The sequence below is a fragment of the Phocoena phocoena genome, chromosome 1, assembly GCF_963924675.1.
Source record: "Phocoena phocoena chromosome 1, mPhoPho1.1, whole genome shotgun sequence".
Lineage (NCBI taxonomy): Eukaryota > Metazoa > Chordata > Mammalia > Artiodactyla > Phocoenidae > Phocoena > Phocoena phocoena.
Window position 1 is genome coordinate 112976525 of NC_089219.1, and position 26518 is coordinate 113003042.

At 37.6% G+C, this 26518-nt stretch overlaps 1 protein-coding gene and 1 pseudogene across 1 annotated transcript in view; one reads left to right on the forward strand and one right to left on the reverse strand.

Moving 5' to 3' along the window:
- The window catches only part of ASH1L (ASH1 like histone lysine methyltransferase), a 217459-nt gene that overhangs the window by 104622 nt on the left and 86319 nt on the right, over positions 1–26518 (reverse strand). The window contains exons 6-7 of the mRNA XM_065878757.1: positions 22728–23469; positions 10970–11149 (exon numbers count right to left, since the gene is read on the reverse strand). Coding sequence (XP_065734829.1) covers positions 10970–11149; positions 22728–23469 — 922 coding nt within the window. The remainder of the gene's footprint in view (positions 1–10969; positions 11150–22727; positions 23470–26518) is intronic.
- LOC136141196 (U5 spliceosomal RNA) lies at positions 2434–2542 on the forward strand (annotated as a pseudogene).

Here is a 26518-nt window from a genome sequence, read left to right on the forward strand (position 1 = left end):
CCTTGGGGCCAAAAAACAAAACAAAACAAAATGACTTTTATTTTTTTCTAGGGAAAAAAGAGGCAAGAGGGCTTCCCTGGTGGTGCAGTGGTTAGGAGTCCGCCTGCCGATGCAGGGGACACAGGTTCGTGCCCCGGTTCGGGAGGATCCCGCATGCCGCGGAGTGGCTGGGCCCGTGAGCCACGGCCGCTGAGCATGCGCGTCTGGAGCCTGTTTTCCGCAACGGGAGAGGCCACAGCAGTGAGAGGCCCGCATACCGCAAACAAATAAAAAAAAAAAAGAGGCAAGAAGCTCTTAGTTTAATCATGATGGGTGACTGCAGAGAAAAGAGTATAGAAAACAGGATTTAAAAGACAAATGCAGTGACTTCCCTGGTGGCACAGTGGTTAAGAATCCACCTGCCATTGCAGGGGATACGGGTTCGATTCCTGGTCTGGGAAGATCCTACATGCTGCGGAGCAACTAAGCCCATGCGCCACAACTACTGAGCCTGCATGCCACAACTACTGAAGCTCATGCGCCTAGAGCCTGTGCTCTGCAACGAGAAGCCAGTGCAATGAGAAGCATGTGCACCACAACGAAGAATAGTCCCCACTCGCCACAACTAGAGAAAGCCTGCGCACAGCACTGAAGACCCAACACAGCCAAAAATAAAAAAATTTTAAAAAGACAAATGCATAAAAAATAATTATAAATGTGTGTTTTAGGGCACAAAATGAATAAAGATGTAATTTGTAATTTCAATAATATAAAAGGAAGGCATGGAGCTTTATAGGAATAGCATTTTTGTATGTGACTGAAGTTAAGTTGGTATCAATTCAAATTACAGAGTTATATCTTTAGGAAGTTATATGTAATCTCCATGGTAACCACAGATAAAATAGCTATAGAATATACACAAAAGGGAATGAGAAGGGAATCAAACAGGTAACTACAAGAAGATCAGCTAAGTACAAAAGAAGGCAGTAAGGAGGAAATGAGGGACAAAAAGCTATAACACATATGGAAAACTAAATGGCAAGCGTAAATCCTTTCTTATTAGTAATTACTATAAATGTAAATAGATGAGACTTTCCAGTCAAAAGGTAGAGAGGAGCAAAATGAATATAAAACATGATCTAACTACATACATGCTGTCTACAAGAGATTCACTTTAGATCCAAAGATGGGAACTGGATGCACATGAAAGGATGGAAAAAGATATTCCATGCAAATAGTAACCAAAAGAGATAAGGAGATTATACTAATATCAGAAAAAGAGACTTTAAGTAAATAAGTAAAAAACTGTAACAAGAGGGCTTCCCTGGTGGCGCAGTGGTTGAGAGTCCGCTTGCCGCTGCAGGGGACACGGGTTCGTGCCCCGGTCCAGGAAGATCCCACATGCCGCAGAGCGGCTGGGCCCGTGAGCCATGGCCACTGAGCCTGCGGGTCTGGAGCCTGTGCTCCGCAACAGGAGAGGCCACAGCAGTGAGAGGCCCGCGTACCGCAAAAAAAAAAAACTGTAACAAGAGACAAACATTAAATATTGACAAGAGAGTCCATTCACCATAAAGCTATAACAATTATAAAAAAATATTCAGGGCTTCCCTGGTGGCGCAGTGGTTGGGAGTCCGCCTGCCGATGCAGGGGACACGGGTTCGTGCCCTGGTCAGGGAGGATCCCGCGGGCCGCGGAGCGGCTGGGCCCGTAAGCCATGGCCGCTGGGCCTGCGCGTCCGGAGCCTGTGCTCTGCAGCGGGAGAGGCCACAATAGTGAGAGGCCCGTGTACAGCAAAAAAAAAAAAAAAAAAAAAAAACCAAAATATTCACCAAACATCAGAGGACCCAAAATATATGAAGGAAACACTGACAGAATTTAAGAGAGAAACAGACAGTTGTACAATAACTGTTGGCAGAACAACAACACAGAAGATCAGTAAGTATTAGAACAACATTATAAACCAATCAGATCTAACAGAAATAGAAATAACACTCTACCCAACAACAGCAGATTACATAGTCTTCTCAAGTGCACATGGAACATTCTTTAGGACAGACCATATGTTAGGCTACAAAATAAGTCAATAAATTAAAAAGGATTGAAACCATACAGAATATCTTTTCTGATCACAAAGGAATGAAACTAGACATGAAGGAAAACTGAAAAATTCACTTATGTGTGGAAATTAAACAACATACTCTACTCTTAAGCAACCAATGGGTCAAATAAAAAAATCAAAAGGGAAACTGGAAAATACTTTGAAATGAATGAAACAAAAACAGAAAAAAACTTACGTGATGCAGTAAAAGCAGTGCTAAGAGGAAAATTTTTATGTGAAAACACATAAATTAAAAGAGAAGAAAGATCCCAAATCACTAACTAACTGTATAATGAACACTCAGTGGTACAGCCACAGTGGAAAAGTTTGGTGGTTCTTTTAAAAGCTGCATGTATACTAGTGCTTCTCTTCATCATCTAATGTATCTTTTGCCTTTTACTAAAGATTCATCTGAGGAGGGAAAAGCATGACTGCTGCTACAATTTTTTGAGGCCTTCTGGGGATAAACAAAAGAAATAAAAAGTAAAAATAAAAATAAATAAAAGCTAAATGTAGAATTACCATATGGTCTAGCAATTTCACCCCTAAGCTTATACACAAAGGACTGAAAACAGGGACCTGAACAGATAAATGTATGCCAATGTTCACTGCAGCATTGTTCACAATACCCAAAGGCAGAAACAACCAAAGTGCCTGTTAACAGAGAAACAAAATGTGCTATCTACATACAATGGAATATTACTCAGCCATAAAAAGGAATGAAGTTCTGATACATGCTACAACATGAATGAAAGTTAAAGAGATGTTAAATAAAATAATCCAGACCCAAAAACACAAATACTGTGTATGCTTCCATTTACATGGAGTACCCAGAAGAGGCAAATTATAGAGACTGAAAGTACATTAGACATTTATTATGTGCTGTGGAGAGTTTTAGAAGGAGTGGGGAGTTTTTGCTTAATTATTATAGAGTTTCTGTTTGAGGTAATGAAAAAATTTTGGAAATAGACAGTGGTAAATGTTGTACAACATTGTGAATATAATTAACGCCACTGAAGTGTAACCTTAAAAATAGCTAAAATAGCAAATTTTATAAGTATTTTACAATTTAAAAAATTAATAATGTAATATACCAAAAACTATCGACTTGTACACTTGAAATAGGTTAACTGTATGATATGTGAATTACATCTCAATAAAACTATTTATAAAAAAAAAGAGGATAGGAAACATCTTTTAGGAGACAGGAAACAACTCTTTCAGAGAGTGAGACGCAGAAGAAACAACTAAGATTTACTTGGAGTGCCTATTGTATGCCAGTGGTTTTACATATATCATCACACTTGGGTAGCGTGGATGCGATATCAGAATTCATACTTTAGAAACAAAACAATTCAGTTTGAGATGACGAAAAAGTTCTGGAGGTGGATAGTGGTGTTGTCAGCACAACAAGGTAATGTACTTAATGCTACCGAATGGTGCACTTAAAATGATTAAAATAGTAAATTTTATGCCATGTATATTTAACCACAATATAGTTAATTAAAAAATTTAAAACATGAAGCTACTCTTGTTTTAAAAAATGTTACTCTGGACATTGGTCCTGGCAATGATTTTTTTGGATATGATACCAAAAGCAAAGGCATCAAAAGCAAAGATAAGCAAACTAAGAAGCTTCTGCACAGCACAGGAAACCATCAACAAAACGAAAACTACTAAACGGGAGAAAATATCTGCAAATTATATCTGACAAGGGGTTAATATCCAAAATTCATAAAGGACTCACTCATACAACTCAAGAGCCAAAAACCCAAACAATCTGATCAAAAAATTGGCAGATGTTCTAGACATTTTTCCAAAGAAGACATACAGAAGACCAACAGGTACATGAAAATATGTTCAATATCACTATCAGGCAAATGCGAATCAAAACCACAATGAGCTATCACCTCACACCTGTCAGAATGGCTATTATCAAAAAGACAAGAAATAACAAGTGTTGTTGAGGCTGTGGAGAAAAGGGAACCCTTGTGCACTGCTGGTGGGGATGTAAATTGGCACAGCCACTATGGAAAGCAGTATGGAGGTTCCCCAAAAATTAAAACTAGAACTACCATACGATCTAACAATTCCATTTCTGGGTATTTATCTGAAGAAAACAAAAACACTACCTTCAAAAGATATCTGCACCTTCATGTTCACTGCAGCATTATTTACAATAGCCAAGATAAGGAAACAACCTAAGTGTCCATTGAGAGATGAATGGATAAAGAAAATGCTATATATGTAAGCATACACACACAAACACACAATGGACTATTATTCAGTCATACAAAGAATGAAATCTTGCCATTTGCAAGAATATAGACAGACCTTGAGGGCATTACGCTAAGTGAAGTAAGTCAGACAGAGAAAGACAAATATGGAATGATCTCGCCTGTATGTGGAACAAACAAATGAGGGAGTTCCCTGGTGGTCCAGGGGTTAAGAATCCGTCTTCCAATGCAGGGGATGCAGGTTCGATCCCTGGTGGGGGAACTAAGATCCCACATGCCACGGGGTAACTAAGCCCGCGGGCCACAACTAAAGAGAAGCCTACAGCCGCAATGAAGAGCCCAAATGTTGCAACGAAAGATCCTGCATGCCGCAACGAAGATGCCTCATGTTGCAACTAAGACCCAATGCAACCAAAATTAAATAAGTAAATATTAAACAAAAAGCAAAGGACAAACAAATGAACACCCCCCTTACACACACACACACACACACACACACACACACACACCGGCAACCAAGCTCACAGACACAGAGAACAGAATGGTGGTTGCCAGAGGCAAGAGGTACAAAATGGGTGAATGGAGTCAAAAGCTACAAACTTCCAGTTATGAAAGAAGTAAGTCATGGTAATGTAGTATACAGCATGGTAACTATAGTTAATAATACTGTATTGCATATATGAAAGTTGCTAAGAGAGTATGTTGCAAAAGTTATCATCATAAGAAAAAAAGTTTTTTAACTATGCATAGTGACAGTTTAACCAGACTTATTGTGGTGATTATTTTGCAATATTCACAAATACCTACTCATTATATTATACATCTGAAGCCACTATAATTTTGTATGTTAATTATACTGCAATAAATAAATACTTCACTCAAGTTATTTTCATCATTTTCTTAGTGATTGAGATAAAAGCAGGTAAACTGAAATTTTCACCTTGTTTTGCTAAAAATGGTCTGTGTGACTTGAGCAAGTCATTTAACCTTTTAATAGCTTCAGTTTTCTCATCTGTCAAATAAAGGGTTAGGTCTAGCTGAAATGAGGGAGGCTGAGTGTGGATGGGAACAAGGGACGTATGGGAATCCCTGAACTTTCTGTTCCATTTTGCCTAAAACTGCTCTAAAAAATAGAGTTTATTAATTAACAAATAAAAATTCAAAACTACTTCATACAGGGAATGGTGTGAGGTTCAGCATTCATTCAGTCCACACTCCTATATTTAAATTGAATTTAGAACCTAGAATGTTCCTAAAGCATTTCAGGGGAAAATTAACCATATTCTGGTGTTTAATCCAACCTTAACCACTAGATTATCTATAACAAATAAATTTTAATCCACTACCCTTTGAGCCTCAGTTTCTGACAAGCAGCATGATTCAGTGGTAAAACAAGAATGGTGAGACCTCTAAGTGTTCAAAACCCCAGTAATGATTTCGATGATAAATTTTATAAACTTAGTAAGTTCCTTAACTTTTCTGTGTCAATTTCTTAAATAGTAGATAGTAACCCTTACTTTACCATTTCCCACAGATTTAATATGAAAGCATTCTGAAAATTTAAATAATATATCAAATGTAAGATGGCACCACGCTTTCATTTTATTTCCAAAGATACATACTATTTTGAGGAAATGACAGCTAAGTGTAAACATTATGTGTTATACATGTAATATAAATAATAATATAGTGTTATATAATATATAATAAATACATCTATATTTTAAATTCCCATGCAAACAAGCAATATTCTGTAAGCTTGAAAATTAGTTATCCCATTTCCTGTAATAGATTTAGTACTCAAAAGTAGCCCATAAATCAAAGGAAGTATATGAGGAGAGTTTCTTATTTTAAAAAACTTAGAAGTCACAGTATCTGAGAGCCAGGATAACCTTAAGATATGAACTGTGTAGTTCAACAGCTTCACTTTATACATCAAGCTTCATTTTTACCACTCCCAGAGAAACTAAGTAACCTGCCCAAAACGTTACACAACAGTGGCAGTACTTTTAGGAGTACTAAAAGTAGAAACCTTACCCCACAAACGTAGAACTAAGGAGGGCTCCCTTCAACGTAGTGTTAATTTTTCGATATTTTGCTCTTCACCATAATGTATACTCTAAAGTCTGAACTTCACTATCCGATTCACCTGATTTATATCTGATATTTCATATTCTTAAAACTCCTATTAGATAAAATGTAAATTCCAAAAGTAATATAGCATTTTTATAACTTCACACAATAAAGACACATAGAAAATAAGAAGTAAAAACCTCATTACCCCATTCCAAATCCTATAACCTAGAAGGGTATAGCAGGCACAATAATATGCAACCCTCTCCCCATATCAAAATCCCCAGAAGCTGGGAATATGTAGACGAAATTGAAGTTTCTAATCTGTTGATTTTGAGATAGGGAGATTATTCTGGATTATCTGGCTGGGCCCAACTTACTCACAAGGGTCCTTATAAATGGAAGAGGAACAAAAATGAGGCAGTCAGTGGAAAAAAAAAAAGAAGTGAAAACAGAACCAATGTTGAAGTGATTCAATGTGAGGATTCAACTTGTCACTGCTGGTTCTGAAGACAGAAGGGGCCCCAAGCCAAGGAATTCTGGAAAGGCAAGAAAAAGAATTCTACCCTAGAGCCTCCAGAAGGAACACACAGCTATGCTAACACCTTGATTTTAGCCTAGAGAGATCGATTTCGACTATAAAATAAATTTGACTTGCTTTAAGCAACTTAAATAATTTATTACAGCAGGCATAGAAAACTAATACACAGGTTAATAGTTTGATGACTATAATACTAAGACATTCTTTGGTGCCTATATACATGTACATAGTAATAGAGGTTTTCTTAAACCAAGGAGTACTGGCTGTACCACTTTTATCTGGTGTATTAATGACATCATCACACACCTAGGAATACAAAAAAACCATCAGGATCATCACTAACTCTAGCCCAATCCTTTCATCCAATCAGTCTTTAATTCATTTCAATTTTAATGTAAAAAATGTTCAAGAGTCCACCCTTTCCAACATCCAGCCACCTTAGCTATCACCTCAGCTCATGACATGACTTCTATCCTGGAGAACCACAAAGGTGTCCTGCTTCCTAACTGGTCTAACTTCTAATATTTCCTCATCTAATTAATTTCCCATACTGATGAGTCTAATCTTGATCCAATTTTAACTGAATCACACCCTCCCCTCACAGTTCTTTAAAACCTATAATGATTTATATAAAAAAGAGTAAACTTGCAATGTCCTTGTACCATTCTGTGATCCAAAAAAAACAAATTTCCCTAACATGGAGGACTTTTAGGGCAATGAAACTATTCTGTGACACTACTGTGGTAGATACATGTCATTATACATTTACCAAAACCCATAGAAAGCACAGCACCAAGAGTGAACTCTAATGCCTACTATGAACTTTGGGTGATACTGTGTCAATACAGGTTCATTGATTGTAATAAAGGTACCACTGTGGTGCAGGATGTCCATAGTAGGGGATGTTGTGCATGCATAAGGACAGGGGGTATATGCAAAATCTCTATACTTTCCAACAATTCTGTTGTGAACCTAAAACTGCTCTGAATAATTTTTTATTAATTTAAAAAACAAAACAAACAATTCCCACCCCAATTGCTACCAACAAAAAACAGCCAGCCCACAAAAATATATTGGCTTCACAGTTTCTAAGAATGCACACGTGTATTATTTGACCTGTTTTAAAAGATATTCCAAAATAGGGCTTCCCTGGTGGCGCAGTGGTTGAGAGTCCGCCTGCTGATGCAGGGGACGCAGGTTCGTGCCCTGGTCTGGGAGGATCCCACACGCCGCGGAGCGGCTGGGCCCGTGAGCCATGGCCGCTGAGCCTGCGTGTCCGGAGCCTGTGCTGTGCAGCTGGAGAGGCCACAACAGTGAGAGGCCCGCGTACCGAAAAAAATAAAATAAAAAATATCCAAAATAAACCATTTTCTTCTCATTTATTTCTATGAGATGAAGAGCTAGTTCTAACATAAAAAAGGTCCTTTTCAGAGTGAAAGACTTTTATCTGACTAGAGACATTTTAAAACACTAATGTAGTTGATGATACTGATCTTTTGAGGAACAGTCTGATTTTATTATTAATCTCTCATTTTTAGGAATTTAATCCAGAAGAAGTATATTAGTCAAAAAGTAGAAGTAAAACTTTAACTACAGTGAGTTCCCTGGTGGTCCGGTGTCTAAGACTCTACGCTCCCAATGCAGGGAGCACGGGTTTGATCGCTGGTCAGGGAACTAGATCCCACATGCCGCAACGAAGATCCCGCACTTGGCAACGAAGAACCCACATGCTGCAACTAAGACCCGGCATAACCAAATATATATAAAAAAAAAAACCCAAAACCCAAAACCAAAACTTGAAATATAGTTTTTAGCGGAGAACTTTATACCTGCTTTTCTATTCAGCAAAAACATTCCTTTAAAATCGTAACTGTATTAGATCTTCCCCAAATGCATTTTCATTTTCTCATTTGTAGTGACAATGCTAATTTTCTTTCAGGCATTGTCACCTGAAATAATGACCATTATTTCTCAGCCTTCCCTGTGGCTGAAGTATGGTTACATGACTATGTTTCAGTCAGTAACTGTAAATAAGGTTTTGAAGTTTCCTTTCTTAGACTAAGAAAGGTAAGTCTATGGTAAGTCTATGAATTAATTACCATAGACTTGGTGGTCTAAGTAACAAAATTTTATTTCTCACTGTTCTGGAGGCTGGGAAGTCCAAGATCAGGGCTGGGTTCTAAGTGAGAGCCCTCTTCCTGGCTTGCAGATACTGCTTTCTTGTTGTATACTCACAGAGTAGAGAGAGAAATCATCTCTCTCTGTGTCTCTCTTTATAAGGATGTTAATCTCATTCAGGAGGGCTCCACCCAAATAACCTATAATTATTCAATACTTCCTAAAGGCCCCATCTCTAAATATCATCACATTGGGGATTAGGGGTTCAATATATGAAATTTCAGGGGAACACATTCACTCCATAATGCTTCCTTACAAAGAAGGTACAATACTTGTTTTTTACTCCCTTTTCCTCTTTTATCCTCTCTGTAATGAAGACCTTATGGCAGTTATGTTGGAACAAAAGGTAACCATAGGAACGCAAGCTTAGTGTTGAAATGGAAGAACAGAAAAAAAGGAGTCTAGGTCCCTGAAGACACTGTGAAGATACCATGTTAACTCTGAACTGTGTACTTCACAACTTTTTTTAAATTAAAGGAAAATAAATGTTTATCTTTAAAAAGTCTTGGTTATTTGAGAGGGTTTCTTATCATTGGCAGCTGAAACTAAGCCTAACTAATAAAATGTTTTCATGACCCAAGCAGCAGAAATGGAGTACAAAGAGTTTATGTGATACCTACCTCAGTGGCAAATTAATGAAAGATCTTTTCAATGCAAAATAAAGTGTTGTGATTTATACGATCACTTTAACCATACCAAGTCAGATGTATCTCTAAAATGTAACTGTTCCTCTTTCAATTTCATTCTTTTCTTGCCTAAATTCAAGAATTCCTCATGACCTTTTGATGGATACTGTGAATTTCTGCCATTAGTAACTCTCTCATTCAATTCATTTTCCACTCTGTTGCCAGAGTTATTATTATTTTTTTTTTTTGCAGTACATGGGCCTCTCACTGTTGTGGCCTCTCCCGCTGCGGAGCACAGGCTCCGGACGTGCAGGCTCAGCGGCCATGGCTCACAGGCCTAGCCACTCCGCGGCATGTGGGATCTTCCCGGACCGGGACACGAATCCATGTCCCCTGCATTGGCAGGCGAACTCTGAACCACGGCGCCACCAGGGAAGCCCAGCCAGAGTTATCTTAAAACACAAATTTGCACTTCCTTTTCTAAAAATAGTATATTAAATTTCCTATAGCTTATAAATATCTTAAGAGTCAGTAAAGTCCATGGTCCCTATCACACAATGCTTATTTTCCACAACACCATATTTCAGAAAAAGTGAACTTCTGAGTTGTTCTAATACATGAAAAGTCTTCGCATCCTAGGATGTGCCCTGGTACATGCTATCCTAACTGGAATGCCCTTCTCCATCTTGCAAACTACTGCTGAATGTCCAAAACCTAACTCAAGTATACTCTGTGAACTACTTCTTAATGAATGATATAGTGAGTTGATAGCTCTCTGGGGTTTTAAAATGTTTCCATCAGAGGACTTATCAAGCTGAACTTTCCCAACGGAATATGAAGTTCTTAAAAATAAGAAGTATTTTACTCATCTGGCAAATAGTTTGGAACACAGCATTTAACAAATGAGGAATGAATGTAGAAAACCATCAAGATCATTTTAGATACAAGCAGAGTGTCCCTTTTCTTAATTTCAATTAACAAAACAGGCATCATTAGAATCCAAACTACAGAAATATAATCTAGAAAGGCAGAGAGAAGATAAAGATCAGGGAAAATAATTAGCCCCAAACAACATATCATGAGTACAGTGAACAATGAGGTGCTTGTGATGAGATTTGTATTTGTGTATATTACATTTGTATTGTTTTTTGTTTTTCTTGATAGTCAAAGTATTATTTAAAACATGGAAGAATGACAAGTCTTTAAAGGATGTCAGCTGATAGGTACCACTACTTACTCTGTAGTTTTGTAAACATCAGAATACAGCCCTGCTTTCTGATACTTCTTCTTTGGGGGACGTGGGGCCTTCTTTTCTCTTGGGATGAGAGAAAGCACAGGCTGCAAGGTACTTTCAGGTTCGGGAGGTTTGGCTGGGGTTTCAGGAGGACTGGGAATCTCAACTGCTGCTTCAGTAAAGCTAGAAAGAGAAGTTTAAAGATAATTTTATGGTGAAATTTTTTTCCTACAAATAATTATCTACTTAAAAAAACATTAGAGCAATTATAAAAAGAGACATGTGGACTTCCTCATCTGGTCATGCTGGAGTAACAGATACCAGATTTCTGTCCTCCTGACAGAAACTAATAGAAACACGGCAAAGTACAATAAACCTGAAGTAAGTTTATGAAACAATTATCAGACACTGGACAACAGCGACTATAGCACTGTGATCCCTGAGAAAATTGGAAATAAAATAGAAAGAGATGATTCCTATAACCACTTTGCCTTTACAAGGACTGAGGTAGAGGGAGTAGAGCCAAAGCAGAGAATGGCCAACTTAATGAGTTGAAAAGAGATCAGAATATGGAGAGGCTGAGGTATTTAGAATTTGTGAGGCAGAGTACTGGAGTGGAGAAAGCTATGGAGAAAAATAACTCTAGAAATCTGTGTAAGGGTCTCCTTTAGTACATTGCTAAATACTAAGTTTGTGTATGTGCAAGGTGAAATTCCATAAGGCTGGACAAAGAACCACCAGAGTATTATAACCTAAACAATTTCCAGAGCTCCCACATGATGACAGATACTCAGATTCCACTAGGGAGAGTGAAAGACACTGCCCAACACTGTGGGCATTCAATAGAGATCCCAGAGGGTAACATTATCCATTTTTGTAGGGCTCAACTATCTCTGGAATAAAAGCCAGCTCTAATAAAGCTTAAAAACTATCTTCAAAAGAATCCAAACCAATCCACAAGTAACTTAACTGCCTACCAAAATAAAATCGAACATATAGAAAAGAACAAAAAACATACACACAATAATGTGACATTTACAATATTAAAAAATTCAAAATGAAAAAAAAGAGCAATGACCAAAATTTTTCTAAATTTGATAAAAAGTATAAACCCAAAGTTCCAAGAAGCTAAACAAACCAGAAACAATATAAACTAAAAAAAAAATCAAGTATGGCATATCATAATAAACTTCCTGAAAACTATTGATGAAGAAAATAAAAAGAGCCAGAGAAAAAATACACAGTCTATACAGGAGTACAAAAATAAGAATGAATGCAGATTTCATGTCTGAAATAATGCAAGCCAGAAGGCAATGAAAAGACATCTGGAAGTGCTAAAAGGAAGGGGAGGGGAGGAGCCTGTCAAAAGAGAATTCTAAATCAATCAAAAACATCTTTAAAAATTAAGGTGAATATAGTTCCAGGCAAAGATGGAACAGACACTTCTACCTATCCTCCCATTAAGTACAACTAAAAACCCTTGAAATTATATATAAAATAAACATAAGCACACAGATTGGCTAGGTACCTTGGGACCTAAGCAATGACGTATCAGGGAATTTCCTAGATTTTCTTTTTGCCTCATACTTAATAGTGAAAGACTGAATACAGTTTCCCAAATATTAATGAAAAGACAAATGTCTGCTCTCATAACTTAAATTCAACATCAGTTAAAGGTCATAGCCAGTGCAAAAGGACAATAAAAAGAAAAAAATATAGAAGTGTGAGTCCTCCAATTTTGTTCTTTTTCTTCAAGATTGTTTTGGCTATTTGGAATCCCTTGAGATTCCTCATGAATTTTAGGATGGATTTTTCTATTTCACAGAAAACATCACTGGGATTTTAATACGGATTGCACTGAATCTGTAGATCACTTTGGGTAGTACTGATACCTTAAGTCTTCCACCCCATAAACACAGGCTTTTCTTTTTCTTGCCTAACTGCTCTGGTTAGGAATTTCAATACAAAATTGTACTGAAGCGGCAAAAGTGGGCTTCCTTTCCTAGTTTCTGATAATAGTGGAAAACCTCTGTCTTTCACCACTGAAGTTGTCAGCTGTGGGTTTTTTACATATAGCTTTTATTAGGTTGAGGTAGTTTCTTTTTATTCCTAGATTGCTATCTTTTTATCATGAACATGTGTTAGATTTTTGTCAAAAAATTTTCTGCATTTACTGATATGACCTTGTGATATTTCTTCTTTAGCCTGTTAACGTGATTTTCAAATGTTGAACAAGTTTTGTATAACTGGGATAAATCTTACTTGGTTATGAGATGGATTGGCTTCATATTTTATTTTTTCCTATTCTCCTTATAGCCAAATTCATTTTTTCTGTGCCTTACATTATGTTTCTTCCTCCTAAAATCAAAAATGTTTTCTGCTTTCCTGCTTATATGTGTCTGTATATATTCTACATATATAAACTCTTCAAGTGCCATGTTTCTCCAAGTTCTGTCTATAGACCATGTATATCAGAATCACCTTGAGGGCTTTAAAGGAAATGCAAATGCCTACTCATAGAATTTTAAAAATTCTTATTAAGGAGATCTGAGATGGACACTTCCTAACCTTGCTGGTCCCTAACACCCGACACTGTGCACTCTCATTACAAGAACATCCTTCTTATCCCACTTGGGCTCTGACACCGTAGGCTGGGTTAACATTCCCTTGCCCTCGCCCCATAACCCAACTCTTCACCTCAATAAGCCTCCAACACCCAGCTCAGGGTCACCATGGTTTCCACATCCCATACAGATACCTACCAAATGGCTTTAAGATTGAATTCTTCAGGAAAGAAAAGAGAAAGAAGAAGAGGTAAGGTATTTTAAAATATGGCTTTATGGGAATTCCCTGGCAGTCCAGTGGTTAGGACTCAGTGCTTTCACTGCCATGGCCTGCGTTCAATCCCTGGTCAGGGAACTAAGATCTCACAAGCCACGTGGCACAGCCAAAAAATATAAAAATAAATAAAATAAAATATGGCTTATGATATATTTATCTACATTAAGACAATACATTGTTTATTTTTGTGGCTTTTTTTTGCTTTATAAAAACAAAATCAGTTAGTATATCATTTTTAGGGTCTTGTTTCTTTCATTTAATCTTGTCTAAGACTGATTCAATATCATTACATGTCAGCTATAATTCATTAATTTTTATTACCATATCATATTCCATTGTACAAAAAACTATAATATACTTATTCCTTTTCCTGTTAATCTGGGATATTTCCAGTTTCTATATATTATAATCAATCTTGCTACTACTTTTCCAAAAAAATGCTTTCTGGTGATCATTGGGCAGGAGTTTTCCTAAGCTGTGTAAAAGGTAATTGCTGGATCATACTGGGTTGTTTTGAAATACTTTTTTGGTTACATACTCTGGATACCAAAAATGTATAAATTATATCTTCTTTTTTTTTTTGCAGTACACGGGCCTCTCACTGTTGTGGCCTCTCCCGTTGTGGAGCACGGGACGCGCAGGCTCAGCAGCCATGGCTCACGGGCCCAGCCACTCCGCGGCATGTGGGATCTTCCCAGACCGGGGCACGAACCCGCGCCCCCTGCATCGGCAGGCAGACTCTCAACCACTGCGCCACCAGGGAAGCCCTATAAATTATATCTTATAAATTTCTTCTCCCAGTTTGTAGCAAGTCTTCATACATTTATTCGGATGATGTTTGATAAACGGAAATTCTTAGTTTTAATAATAATGCAGTATATCAATCTTTACCTGTATGCTTACTGCTTTTGATATCTTGTTTATGAACTCCTTTCTGAGAAACAAGGTCATAAAGTTTTCCTCCTTCTGTATTAGCCTTTAAAAGTTTGAAGGCTTGCTTTTTACACTTATGTATTTATTTAACCAACTGGGAACTGATTTTTATACATGGATTAAGACAGAATCCAATTTCATTCCCATTCCTATGCAATATCAACTTCTGGGGCACCATTTATTGAATATAATTTTATTTCCTTATTGATATGTAGTGTCACCTCCATCATATAGCAAGCTTGCATGTATGGATCCATTTCTCTTATCCAATTCTATATTCAGTTCCATGCTAGCTCAATATACCATAGCTTAAAATTAAGTCTTGGGGCAAATCCATTGTTTCATTCAGTGATTCTATTCCTAGGTATAAACCCTAGAGGAATTAGTGTCCATATCCACCAGTGAACATTAGAGGAATGTTAAGAGCAGCATTTTTGGGTAATAGTGTCAAAATGAAAATAACCCAAGAGTAAAACAGAAAAACTCTATATCTGTATCAACATGGATGGATCTAGAGATTATCATACTCATCGAAGTAAGTCAGAAAGACAAATACCATATGTTGTCACTTACATGTGGAATCTAAAATACGACACAAATGAACCTATCTACAAAACAGAAACAGACTCACAGACATAGAGAACAGACTTGTGGTTGCCAAGGGGGAGGAGAGGTGGGGAAGGAAAGGATTGGGAGTTTGGGATTAGCAAGTGCAAACTAGTATATATAGGATGGATAAACAAGGTCCTACTGTATAGCACAGGCAACTATATTCAATATGCTGTGATAAACCATAAATAGAAAAGAATATGAAAAAAAAATGTATGTATAACTGAGTCACTTTGCTGTACAGCAGAAATTAACACATTGTAAATCAACTATACTTCAAAAAAATTTTAAAAAAAGGAAGACTATTACATACAATGGATAACTATAAAATAACAAAAAGGAGGTAACTACAGCAACATGCAACAACAGAGATGGTTTTACATTTATATGTTGAGCAAAAAAGGTGAGGCACAAAAGCATATGTCCTGTATAATTCCATTTCAGTGAAGTTCAGGAAGGATAAACTAAACTATATTGTCTACATTGAATACTTAAATGGTATGAAAAAAGGTAAAATTCAGGAGATTGATTATAGCTACTGGCAAGGAAGTGGTGTATGACTGGGAAAGAACATGGGATGCTACCAATGTTCTATATGTTCACCTGTTCTGTATCTACATAGGTGTTAACTTTATAAAACAATTTTTTAGGGCTTCCGTGGTGGCACAGTGGTTAAGAATCTGCCTGCCAATACAGGGGACATGGGTTCAAGCCCTGGCCCAGGAAGATCCCACATGCTGCAGAGCAACTAAGCCTGTGCTCTGCAACAAGAGAAGCCACCGTAATGAGAAGCTCGCGCACCCACCACGAGAGAAAGGCTGCGCACAGCAACGAAGACCCAATGTTGCCAAAAACAAATAAATAAATTTATTAAAAATAATTTTTTAAACTGGTTACTTCTATTTATATACTTTCTGTATGTGTATTCCTCTTCAAACTCCCTTCATATTCTCTAAAGAGTTTTAATGAGACTGAAATGATCTTTTTAAAGAGAGATAGAACCCTCTTTTAAACCTGGTCCTGGTGCTTTCGTGTGGCAAGACGTTGTAGATTCAATTTACATTACAGAAGGACAAAGGGTATTTCTTTCTGAGTAGGTATTTTTCCTAGGAAAACAGCACATACATTTCAACTGAGTTTTACAATTTGTTGGGCATAAAGTTCTTAGAGTACTCACATTTTAATCTCTCATATATAGGTTATTTCCTTTTTAGTTCCTAATTTTATTATTCCCTTTCTCTTCCTTTATTGATCAACCTTACCGGAAGTTTGTATATTTTATTCGTTATCATTAGTATTACAAACTTTGGTCTTCAGTGACTCTCTCTACTGTACCTTAGCTTTATTTTGTTAATTTAATGTGTATGTTTTATCTCTGTCCTTTACATTTTGGGGCTTATTCTCATTTTTCTAATTTCTTTTCTTTTTTAAATAAATTTTAAAAATTTGGCTGCAATGGGTCTTCGTTGCTGCACACGGGCTTTCCCTAGTTGCGGCAAAGGGGGGGGTTACGCTTCGTTAGAGTGTGCAGGCTGCTCATTGTGGTGGCTTCTCTTGTTGTGGAGCACAGGCTCCAGGTGCACAGGCTTCAGTAGTTGTTGCTCGTGGGCTTAGTTGCTCCGCGGCACGTGGAATCTTCCCGGACCAAGGCTCAAACCCGTGTTCCTTTCATTAGCAGGCGGATTCTTAACCACTGTGCCACCAGGGAAGTCCCATTGTTTTTAGAATTTCTTAACTGGACTATTTGTAACCAAGAAGGACCCTATGGGGTCTTCCCAGGACAGACCCCTCCCCTATATCCTCTGCTTATTTCCTCTCTGAAGTACCTAGATAATAGTATCTGATGCACATTTCCTGAAGTTGTTTTACAGATGCTAAAACCAAATGGGAGAAATTACTTACTTGATGATCATAAGCACCACAGACCTACTGGCACCTAAGGATTGATAATCTTAACCTCTGTGACACCACCCTGTTACCTCACCATCAACCAATTGCAGATTTGTGCATGAGCTGATCATATACCTGGGATGTCCCTCCCTCACCTTGCCTTTAAAGATGCTTTCCTAAGCCCAGAGATAAATCCATGCACTTATGGTCACCTAATCTATGACAAAGGAGGCAAGAATATACAATGGAGAAAAGACAGCCTCTTCGGTAAGTGGTGCTGGGAAAACTGGACAGCTACATGTAAAAGAATGAAATCAGAACACTCCCTAACACCATACACAAAAATAAACTCAAAATGGATTAAAGACCTGAATGCAAGGCAGACACTATAAAACTCTTAGAGGAAAACATAGGCAGAAAAGTCCTTGACATAAATTACAGTAAGATCTTTTTAGACCCACTTCCTAGAGTAATGAAAATAAAAACAAAAATAAACAAAAGGGACCTAGTTAAACTTAAAAGCTTTTGCACAGCAAAGGAAGCCATAAACAAGACGAACAGACAGCCGTGAGAATGGGAGAAAATATTCGCAAATGAAGCAGGTGAGAAAATATTAACCTCCAAATTATACAAACAGCTCATGCAGCTCACTATGAGAAAGACAAACAACCCAATCAAAAAATGGGCAGAAGACCTATAGACATTTCTCCAAAGAAGACATACAGATGGCCAACAAACACATGAAAGGATGCTCAACATCACTAATTATTAGAGAAATGCAAATCAAAACTACAGTGAGGTATCACCTCACACTGGTCAGAATGGCCATCATCAAAAATTCTACAAACAATAAATGCTGGAGAGGGTGTGGAGAAAAGGGAACCCTCTTGCACTGCTGGGAATGTAAATTGATATGGCCACCTATGGAGAACAGTATGGTGGGTTCCTTAAAAAACTATATATGGAACTACCATATGACCCAGCAACCATAATTGAAAAAAAGACACATGCACCCCAATGTTCACTGCAGCACTATTTACAATAGCCAGGATATGGAAGCAACCTAAATGTCCATCAACAGAAGAATGGATAAAGAAGATGTGGTACATATATACAATAGAATATTACTCAGCCATAAAAAGGAACAAAACTGGGTCATTTGTAGAGAAGTGGATGGACCTAGAGACTGTCATGAAGAGTGAAGTAACTCAGAAAGAGAAAAACAAATATCGTATATTAACACATATATGTGGAGTCTAGAAAAATGGTACAGATGATCTTATTTGCAAAGCAGAAATAGAGACAAAGATGTAGAGAACAAACGAATGGATACCAAGAGCGAAAGGAGGGAGGTGGGATGAATTGGGAGATTGGGATTGACATATATACACTATCAATATCATGTATAAAATAGATAACTAATGAGAACCTACTGTATATAGCTCAGGGAACTCTACTCAATGCTCTGTGGTGATCTAAATGGGAAGGAAATCCAAAAAAGAGGGGATATATGTATATGTATAGCTGATTCACTTTGCTGTACAGCAGAAACTAACACAACATTGTAGAGAACTATACGCCACTAAAGATTAATTTTAAAAATTAAAGATAAAAATGTTTTCCTAAAACCCATCAGGGAATTCGGGCTTTTTAAGCACTACCTGTCCTGAACTCCTTGCTTGGCATCCTGTAATAAATGCTGCACTTTCCCTCACCACAACCTGGTATCATTAGTTTGGCTTTACTGTGTACCAGCAAGCAGACACAAGTTTTGTTTGGTAATATCCTCATTCATAAATTTTCAGCATTCTTGAAAATAATATAAGCATTAATGGCTTATAAAATAATATAAGCATTAATGGCTATGAATCTCCCTCTAGTACCTCTTTAGATACAACCCAAATTTCAATATGTAGCACAGTATTTACTCAGTTCTAAATATTTTAATTATTTTATTTTTTTACATGAGTTTAAAAATTTTTTCTTTTTTCCTTTTAGATCCAGGATTTGAACCCAGGTTTTTCTGACTCTAGAACCCAGCTCATAATCATTACAATATTCTTTTGCATTCTGGTTTGTTATTAATCAATGAATAGTGATCAAACTCTTTAACATGGTGTACAAGGACCTCTGCAAGATCTGGTCCCTACCACCTTTTCTCTAGACCCATTTGACACCATACTACTCTAATTAACATGTTTTGGCCGCAAAACGTTTCTTTCATTTCCCTGAACCTGCCATGATTTTTCATACTTACCAGTCTAAAATGTATGCTCTGGTGTTGCTCCTCTAAATAACAAATAAAGTCTGTTCTTCAGATTTTACCTTAGTCATTACTTCCACAAAAAAACTGAGTCAATTACCTCTAATATAAGCTCATAAACCTAAATAATTCTTCATAATAGTTAGAATGTAAGAACCATGAGGACAGGGAATATTTATATATTTGCTTACAACTGTATTTACCCTCAGCACATGAAATAATTTTGCAATAAATAATTTAGAAATAAATGAAGAGGGACTTCCCTGGTGGTGCAGTGGTTAAGAATCTGCCTGCCAATGCAGGTGACATGGGTTCGAGCCCTGGTCCAGGAAGATCCCACATGCTGCGGAGCAACTAAGCCCGTGTGCCACAAATACTGCGCTGTGCTCTAGAGCCTGAGAGCCACAACTACTGAGCCCACGTGACACAACTAGTGAAGCCTGCATGCCTGGAGCTCATGCTCCACAACAAGAGAAGCCACTGCAGTGACAAGCCCGTACACTGCAACGAAGAGTAGCCCCTGCTTGCTGCAAGTAGAGAAAGACGGTGTGCAGCACCGAAGACCCAACGCAGCCAAAAATAAATAAATAAATTTTAAAAATAAAATAAAATAAAGAAAGAAATGAACAAACTCCTGCTATATAACAAGTGCTACAGTAGGTTCCAGTTCGAGAAAGGTGAAAAACTGTTGCTATCTCTGGGAACTCATTGTGCCATGTCCTTACCTATACAATCTCTTGAGGGTGGAAACTGTATCTTTCTCTTTATAATCTCCTCAAATTCCAGAATATAATTTTGTGGAAAATAAGTGTTTAATGTTGCTGACTAATGCTACTAGAACTTGCTGGAACAGAAGGGCTTATCTGAAATAAAGCCTTTTCTCTGAGGCGCTTTTTTTTTTTTTTTTTTGCGGTACGCGGGCCTCTTACTGCTGTGGTCTCTCCAGACGCACAGGCCCAGCCGCTCCGCGGCATGTGGGATCTTCCTGGACCGGGGCACGAACCCATGTCCCCTGCATTAGCAGGCAGACTCTCAATCACTGCGCCACCAGGGAAGCCCTCTGAGGCGCATTTTTAACATGACCCTTCCTAAAGTGATTGGTTAAGATGTCTCAAATTGTCACTTTCTTACTATAGCGAAGGCAAAAGTCATTCTGTTTGTAGATATTTTAAAAGCCTCAGTAATGAAAACAGAAATAACAGATTGATAACAAAACAGACTGATGGGAAGAGAATATAAAAATATAAAAGAAGACCCTAAGACCCAAAGATATTTAAGAATTTATTATATGATAAAGGTATCATTTCAAACAAGTAGGGAAATGATGATCAATTAATAGTGCTAAGACCGCCATGTAAAAATACAAAAAATTGGGCTTCCCTGGTGGCGCAGTGGCTGAGAGTCTGCCTGCTGATGCAAGGGACACAGGTTCGTGTCTCAGTCCAGGAAGATCCCACATGCCGCGGAGCGGCTGGGCCCATGAGCCATGGCTGCTGAGCCTGCGCATCCAGAGCCTGTGTTCCGCAATGGGAGAGGCCACAACGGTGTGAGGCCCGCGTACCGCAAAAAAAACCAAAAAACCAAAAAAACAAAAAATTTACATCTCTTAATTAAATTTTTTCTCCTTTCAAAGAAAAAAACCTTCACAAAAATCCAATGGGAATATAAATTATAGACACTACATATAAAACAAAAATGCTTACAAATCTGCAACCTTGATAAATAACTGGCAATAAACATAGCACTAACTCATACCTTATACAAGAGTAAATTTCAGCTGATTTAAGACCTATATGTAAAAAAGTAATATGTAACCCTTTGAAGGAGAATAATTAAATTATGATATATTCTTAACATGCAATAAGGTAATTCTATATGTACTAAATGACAAGATCACCAAGATTATAAAGAGAAAAGTTGTTACAAAATTAAGTATAATATGTATGTTACCACTTATATAAAATAACAGCTTTGCATATGCACGTATTTGTAAATACATAAGAAAAGTATTAAAGGATACACAATATATTAACAGTCTTATCCATGAAAATAGGATTTGAGAAGAAGTGAGATCATGTGAAGAGACTTTAACTCGTGAATCAGTAAACTTCTGGTTTCACTGATTTATTTATGAGTGTGTATTCTCAGGAAAGAAATTTAAATCCCATATATTCTCTATAAAAAAAGTATTTTTTTCATAGATGTATGCATAGAGAGCTACGAAAAACTTCTGTAAACAGAGGTGGTCCAGTGGTTAAGACTGCGTGCTTCCACGGCAGGGAACACGGGTTCCATTCCTGGTCAGGGAACTAAGATCCCATATGCCACATGGAGAGGCCAAAAAATAAATAAATAAGTAAAATAAAAATCAAATATTCCTTCAGGGAAAGAATCTGGTTGGATATATAACAAAAGGATTAAATGGTCTTCTCGGGGGTGGGGGTGGGGGGTGATTTTTGACCTCTGCCCTACACCTTTTGGGGAAAAGTAAAAATATAAAAAAGAAACTATTAAAAAACAATCTAGGGGCTTCCCTGGTAGTGCACTAATTAAGCATCTGCCTGCCAATGCAGGGGACATGGGTTAGAGCCCTGGTCCGGGAAGATCCCACATGCCGCGGAGCAACTAAGCCCGTGCACCACAATTACTGAGTCTGCGCTCTAGAGCCCGCGAGCCACAACTACAGAAGCCCAAGCGCCTAGTGCCCGTGCTCTGCAATGAGAAGCCACCACAATGAGAAGCCGCGCACTGCAACAAAGAGTAGCCCCCTCTCACTGCAACTAAATAAAGCCCACGCGCAGCAACAAAGACCCAATGCAGCCATAAATTATTTAATTAATAAAGAAAAAAATCTAACACACAGAAAGACTTAAAAAATGTATTTGACGATAGGGATGAAAAGTTTTAGAGCACCAAGGAGATAAAATAGTGTGATAGTAAAAATAATTCCACTCATATTTATACACTGGATAAAACACACAATCTCTCTGGGTCTTGATTTCCTCATCTGTATAGTAAGGGCCTTGTGTTAGATTGTTACATTCCCCCTTGCTTCTTAATTATTTACAATTTTGGACAGCCATAAGAACGAACACTTATAACAAAAAAGAACAGGTCTTATGTAGTAAAAGGTTGTTAGATTAAATGAACAATTCAGCTGCACAGATATGTTACATTTGTGCATAAGCTAGTTTCCTCTACTCAAAATGTTAAACAAGAAATTACCTTTTCGTATTTTCTTGTTCTTCTTCTTCTGGGAATGGCTTCTGCTTTTTCTTGGTCTGTTCTTCCAACAGCCAACTTTTCCTCTTCAATCCCTTTTTATGTTCTGAGTTCAGGTTTACACTCTGAACGACAGCTTCAATGACATCTGTAACTGTATCAGGGCCAAGGTGCAGTGCTGTTCCTTCTTCACCTTCATTTAATTCTGGGCTGACAAATTGGGCAGCTTGGAATGCTTGCATTGATACCACAGCCTGGAGGGGACATTTCCGAGGTCGACCTGGCCTGCGTTTCACAAAGTTATTCCCTGTCCTGGCCTGTCTTTGAAGTTTTTTGGCTTTTAAAATTTTATTGACGTGGTCTAGGTTTTTCTTGGTGGCCAAGATTTTGTCATAATTGCACATTTTCCGAGCTTGGCGCTGCATAGCTTCTACTACACTTCTCTTGATATGATGGGGGGAATGACTGCTGGGCAACTTTTCAGAAAGGAGTGAGATGCTACTACTGCAAGAGTCACTGGGGACTGCAGGCACTAGAAGGCTGTCTGGTTTTCCCAGGGTTCGCTCCTTGCCGTGGCTATGGACTGGACTGGAGGAAGGTGGCACAGAGGCAGATGCGATCACAGCATCAATATTTTTCTCCAGGGGCTCTTGGTCCTCATGTTGTACCAGCCGCTGCAGCAGACTATCCACAGAGTCATCCCCAGAAGAAACCAATCTTGGACTTCGAGACGGAACTCCATTCACTAAATAAGACAACAAATCACACATGATAAAAACTGAACACAACTGGTTATTTAAATAACTTTACAAAGAATAAAGGACAAGGAATACCACTCTATTTTTCATAGCAAGATTAAATATCATAATATTGGGTTGGCCAAAAAAGTGCCTTCGGTTTTTAAGTAAAAATAAAAGACACATTTTTCATTTCCACCAAGAACTTTATTGAACAATGTATCCACTCTTTTGTTCCACTACCTTCTGCCATTTTTCAGGCAACTTCATAATTCCATCTTCCCAAAACTTTTTATCTTTTTGAGCAAAGAACTGTTCCAGGTGCCTTTTACAGTCTTCCAGGGAATAGAAATTTTTTCCATTAAGAGAATTTAGTGAAGACCTAAATAAATGGAAATCCGAAGGTAAAATGTCTGGTGAATACGGAGGATGAATCAGAACTTCCCAGACAAGCTGTAAGAGTTTTTGCCTGGTCATCAAAGAAACATGTGGTCTTGTGTTATCCTGATGGAAGATTATGCATTTTCTGCTGACTAATTCTGGATCATCAATTGCTGCTTTCAGTTGGTCTAACTGGGAGAAGTATTTGTTGGAATTACTCGTTTTGTTTTCCAGAAGGAGTTCATAATAGAGGACTCCCTTCCAATCCCACCATATATACAACATCACCATCTTTGGATGAAGACTGGCCTTAGATGTGGTTGGCGGTGGTTCATTTCGCTTGCCCCATGATCTCTTCCATTCCACATTATTGTTCAGTATCCACTTTTCATCGCCTGTCACGATGTGTTTTGAAAATGGAACATTTTCGTTATGTTCAGTAGAGATTCACATGTGGAAATACGGTCAAGAAGGGTTTTTTCCGCTTAACTTATGTGGAATCCAAACATCGCAGCAATTCACAAAACCAAGCTGATGCGAATGATTTTCAACACTTGATTTAGATATTTTGAGTATGGCGGCTATCTCCCACATGGTATAATGTTGACTGTTCTCAATTAATGTCTCGATTTGATCGCTATCAACTTCAACTGATCTACCCGACCGTGGAGCATCGTCCAGTGAGAAATCTCCAGCATGAAACTTCACAAACCATTTCTGACACGTTCGATCACTCACAGCACCTTCTCCAACCACTGCACAAATCTTTTTTTGCATTTCAGTTGCGTTTTTACCTTTCTTGAAATAATAAAGCATAATATGCCGAAAATGTTGCTTTTTTTTCCTTCCATCTTCAATATTAAAATGGCTACACAAAAATTCACCGATTTTGATAAGTCTTTTTTTATTTTTTTAAGAATTTATTTATTTTTGGCTGCGTTGGGTCTTCGTTACTACACGCAGTCTTTCTCTAGTTGCGGCGAGAGGGGGCTACTCTTCGTTGAGGTGCGTGGGTTTCTTATCACGGTGGCTTCTCTTGCTGCAGAGCATGGGCTTTAGGCACACAGGCTTCAGTAGTTGTGGCACACAGGCTCAGTAGTTGTGGCTCGCGGGCTCTAGAGCGCAGGCTCAGTAGTTGTGGCACATGGATTCAGTAGCTCCGTGGCATGTGGGATCTTCCCGGACCAGGGATAGAACCCATGTCCCCTGCGTTGGCAGGCGGTTTCTTAACTACTGCACCATAAAGGAAGTCCTGATAAGTCTTTTTTTAAATGTACGCTGATATGACAACTGTCACATACAATCTAACAAAACTGTTTTGAATGAAGTTAAAAACAACTAAGTGCTACTAGAGCCATCTTGCAGAAAAAACCGAATGAACCTTTTGGCCAGCCCAATACCATATGCATTTGTCTTTCACAGGCAAGTTGATAGTTTCCTGAGTAGGGTACATTACAGTACCCACAATAAATTCAAAGTTGGCCCATGTTTCCCTAATAAAACGTGGTGGGTCAAAAAAACAATTCTCACTCTCTGAGATGAGGAGCAGAAAGAATAGAGCTTATTTCTTTAAAAATGAAGGTCCAGTTAAGAGACTCAACAGCTAAATATTGAATAAAGAACTAAACTTTAAATACATATATTTCTAGTCCAGTGCTTTTTCTGACAATGTTTTAAGTGCAAAGGAATATAAGTGAAATTCTCACCAGGGAAGCCCGGTTCAGCGGTTTTTTGGACAGATTTCTTAGGAATTTTTCTATAGATCATATCATCTGTAAGCAAATATTTTTTTTCTTCTTCCTATCTGTATGCCTTTTATTTCTAAAAATCAGGTTTTTAAAATAATTAAAAATGGATGTTAGATTTTGGCAAATGTTTTCTCTTTACCTAGATGATTATGATTTTCTCACTCTTAATTTCGTAAAATACACTAATTGATTTTCTAATGTTAATTCAACCTTGCATTCCTGAAATAAACCCACGTGGTCATGGTATGCTATACATTCAACATACTGGAGTCAATCTGATAATATTTTGTACCGTTTGCATTCATGCTTAATAGTGTGTAGTTTTCTGGTAATGTGTTGCTTGGTTTCAGAATCAGGGTAATGCTGGCCTTCATAAAATGCATTGGGAAAATGCTCCTACTTTCTGGAATAGTTTTTATATACTTATTATTATTTTTTTCCTTAAATAGTCATGATTGAAGCTATTTGGGCTTTGAGTTTTCATTGTAGAATGGTTTTAAACTGCAAGTTGAATTTCTTAAATAGATGTAGGGCTCTTTATTCTTGAGTTTTAGTAGCTGGTGTTTTTCAAAGAATGTGCTCTTTTTTATCAAATTTATTGGCATAAAACTGTTCATTATGCTCCCTTATTGTCCTGTTATGGTATGTAGCAATTGCACTGATATCCTCTCTTTCATTCCTGATACTGCTAATTCAATTTCCTTTTTCTTAATCCTTTCAGCTACAGTTCCCCTTTAAAAAAATTTTTTTTCGATAAACCAGTATAAGCTTTCATTGATTAATGTTTTCTGTTTATTTTTGCTCTTATATTTATCATTTTTCTTCCATCTAATTTGGGTTTAATTTGTTCTAATGTCTTTAGCTTCCTAAAGGTGAGAGTTTGGGCTTAGACCTTTTTTGTTTAAGAACGTAACTTTGTAAAGCTAAA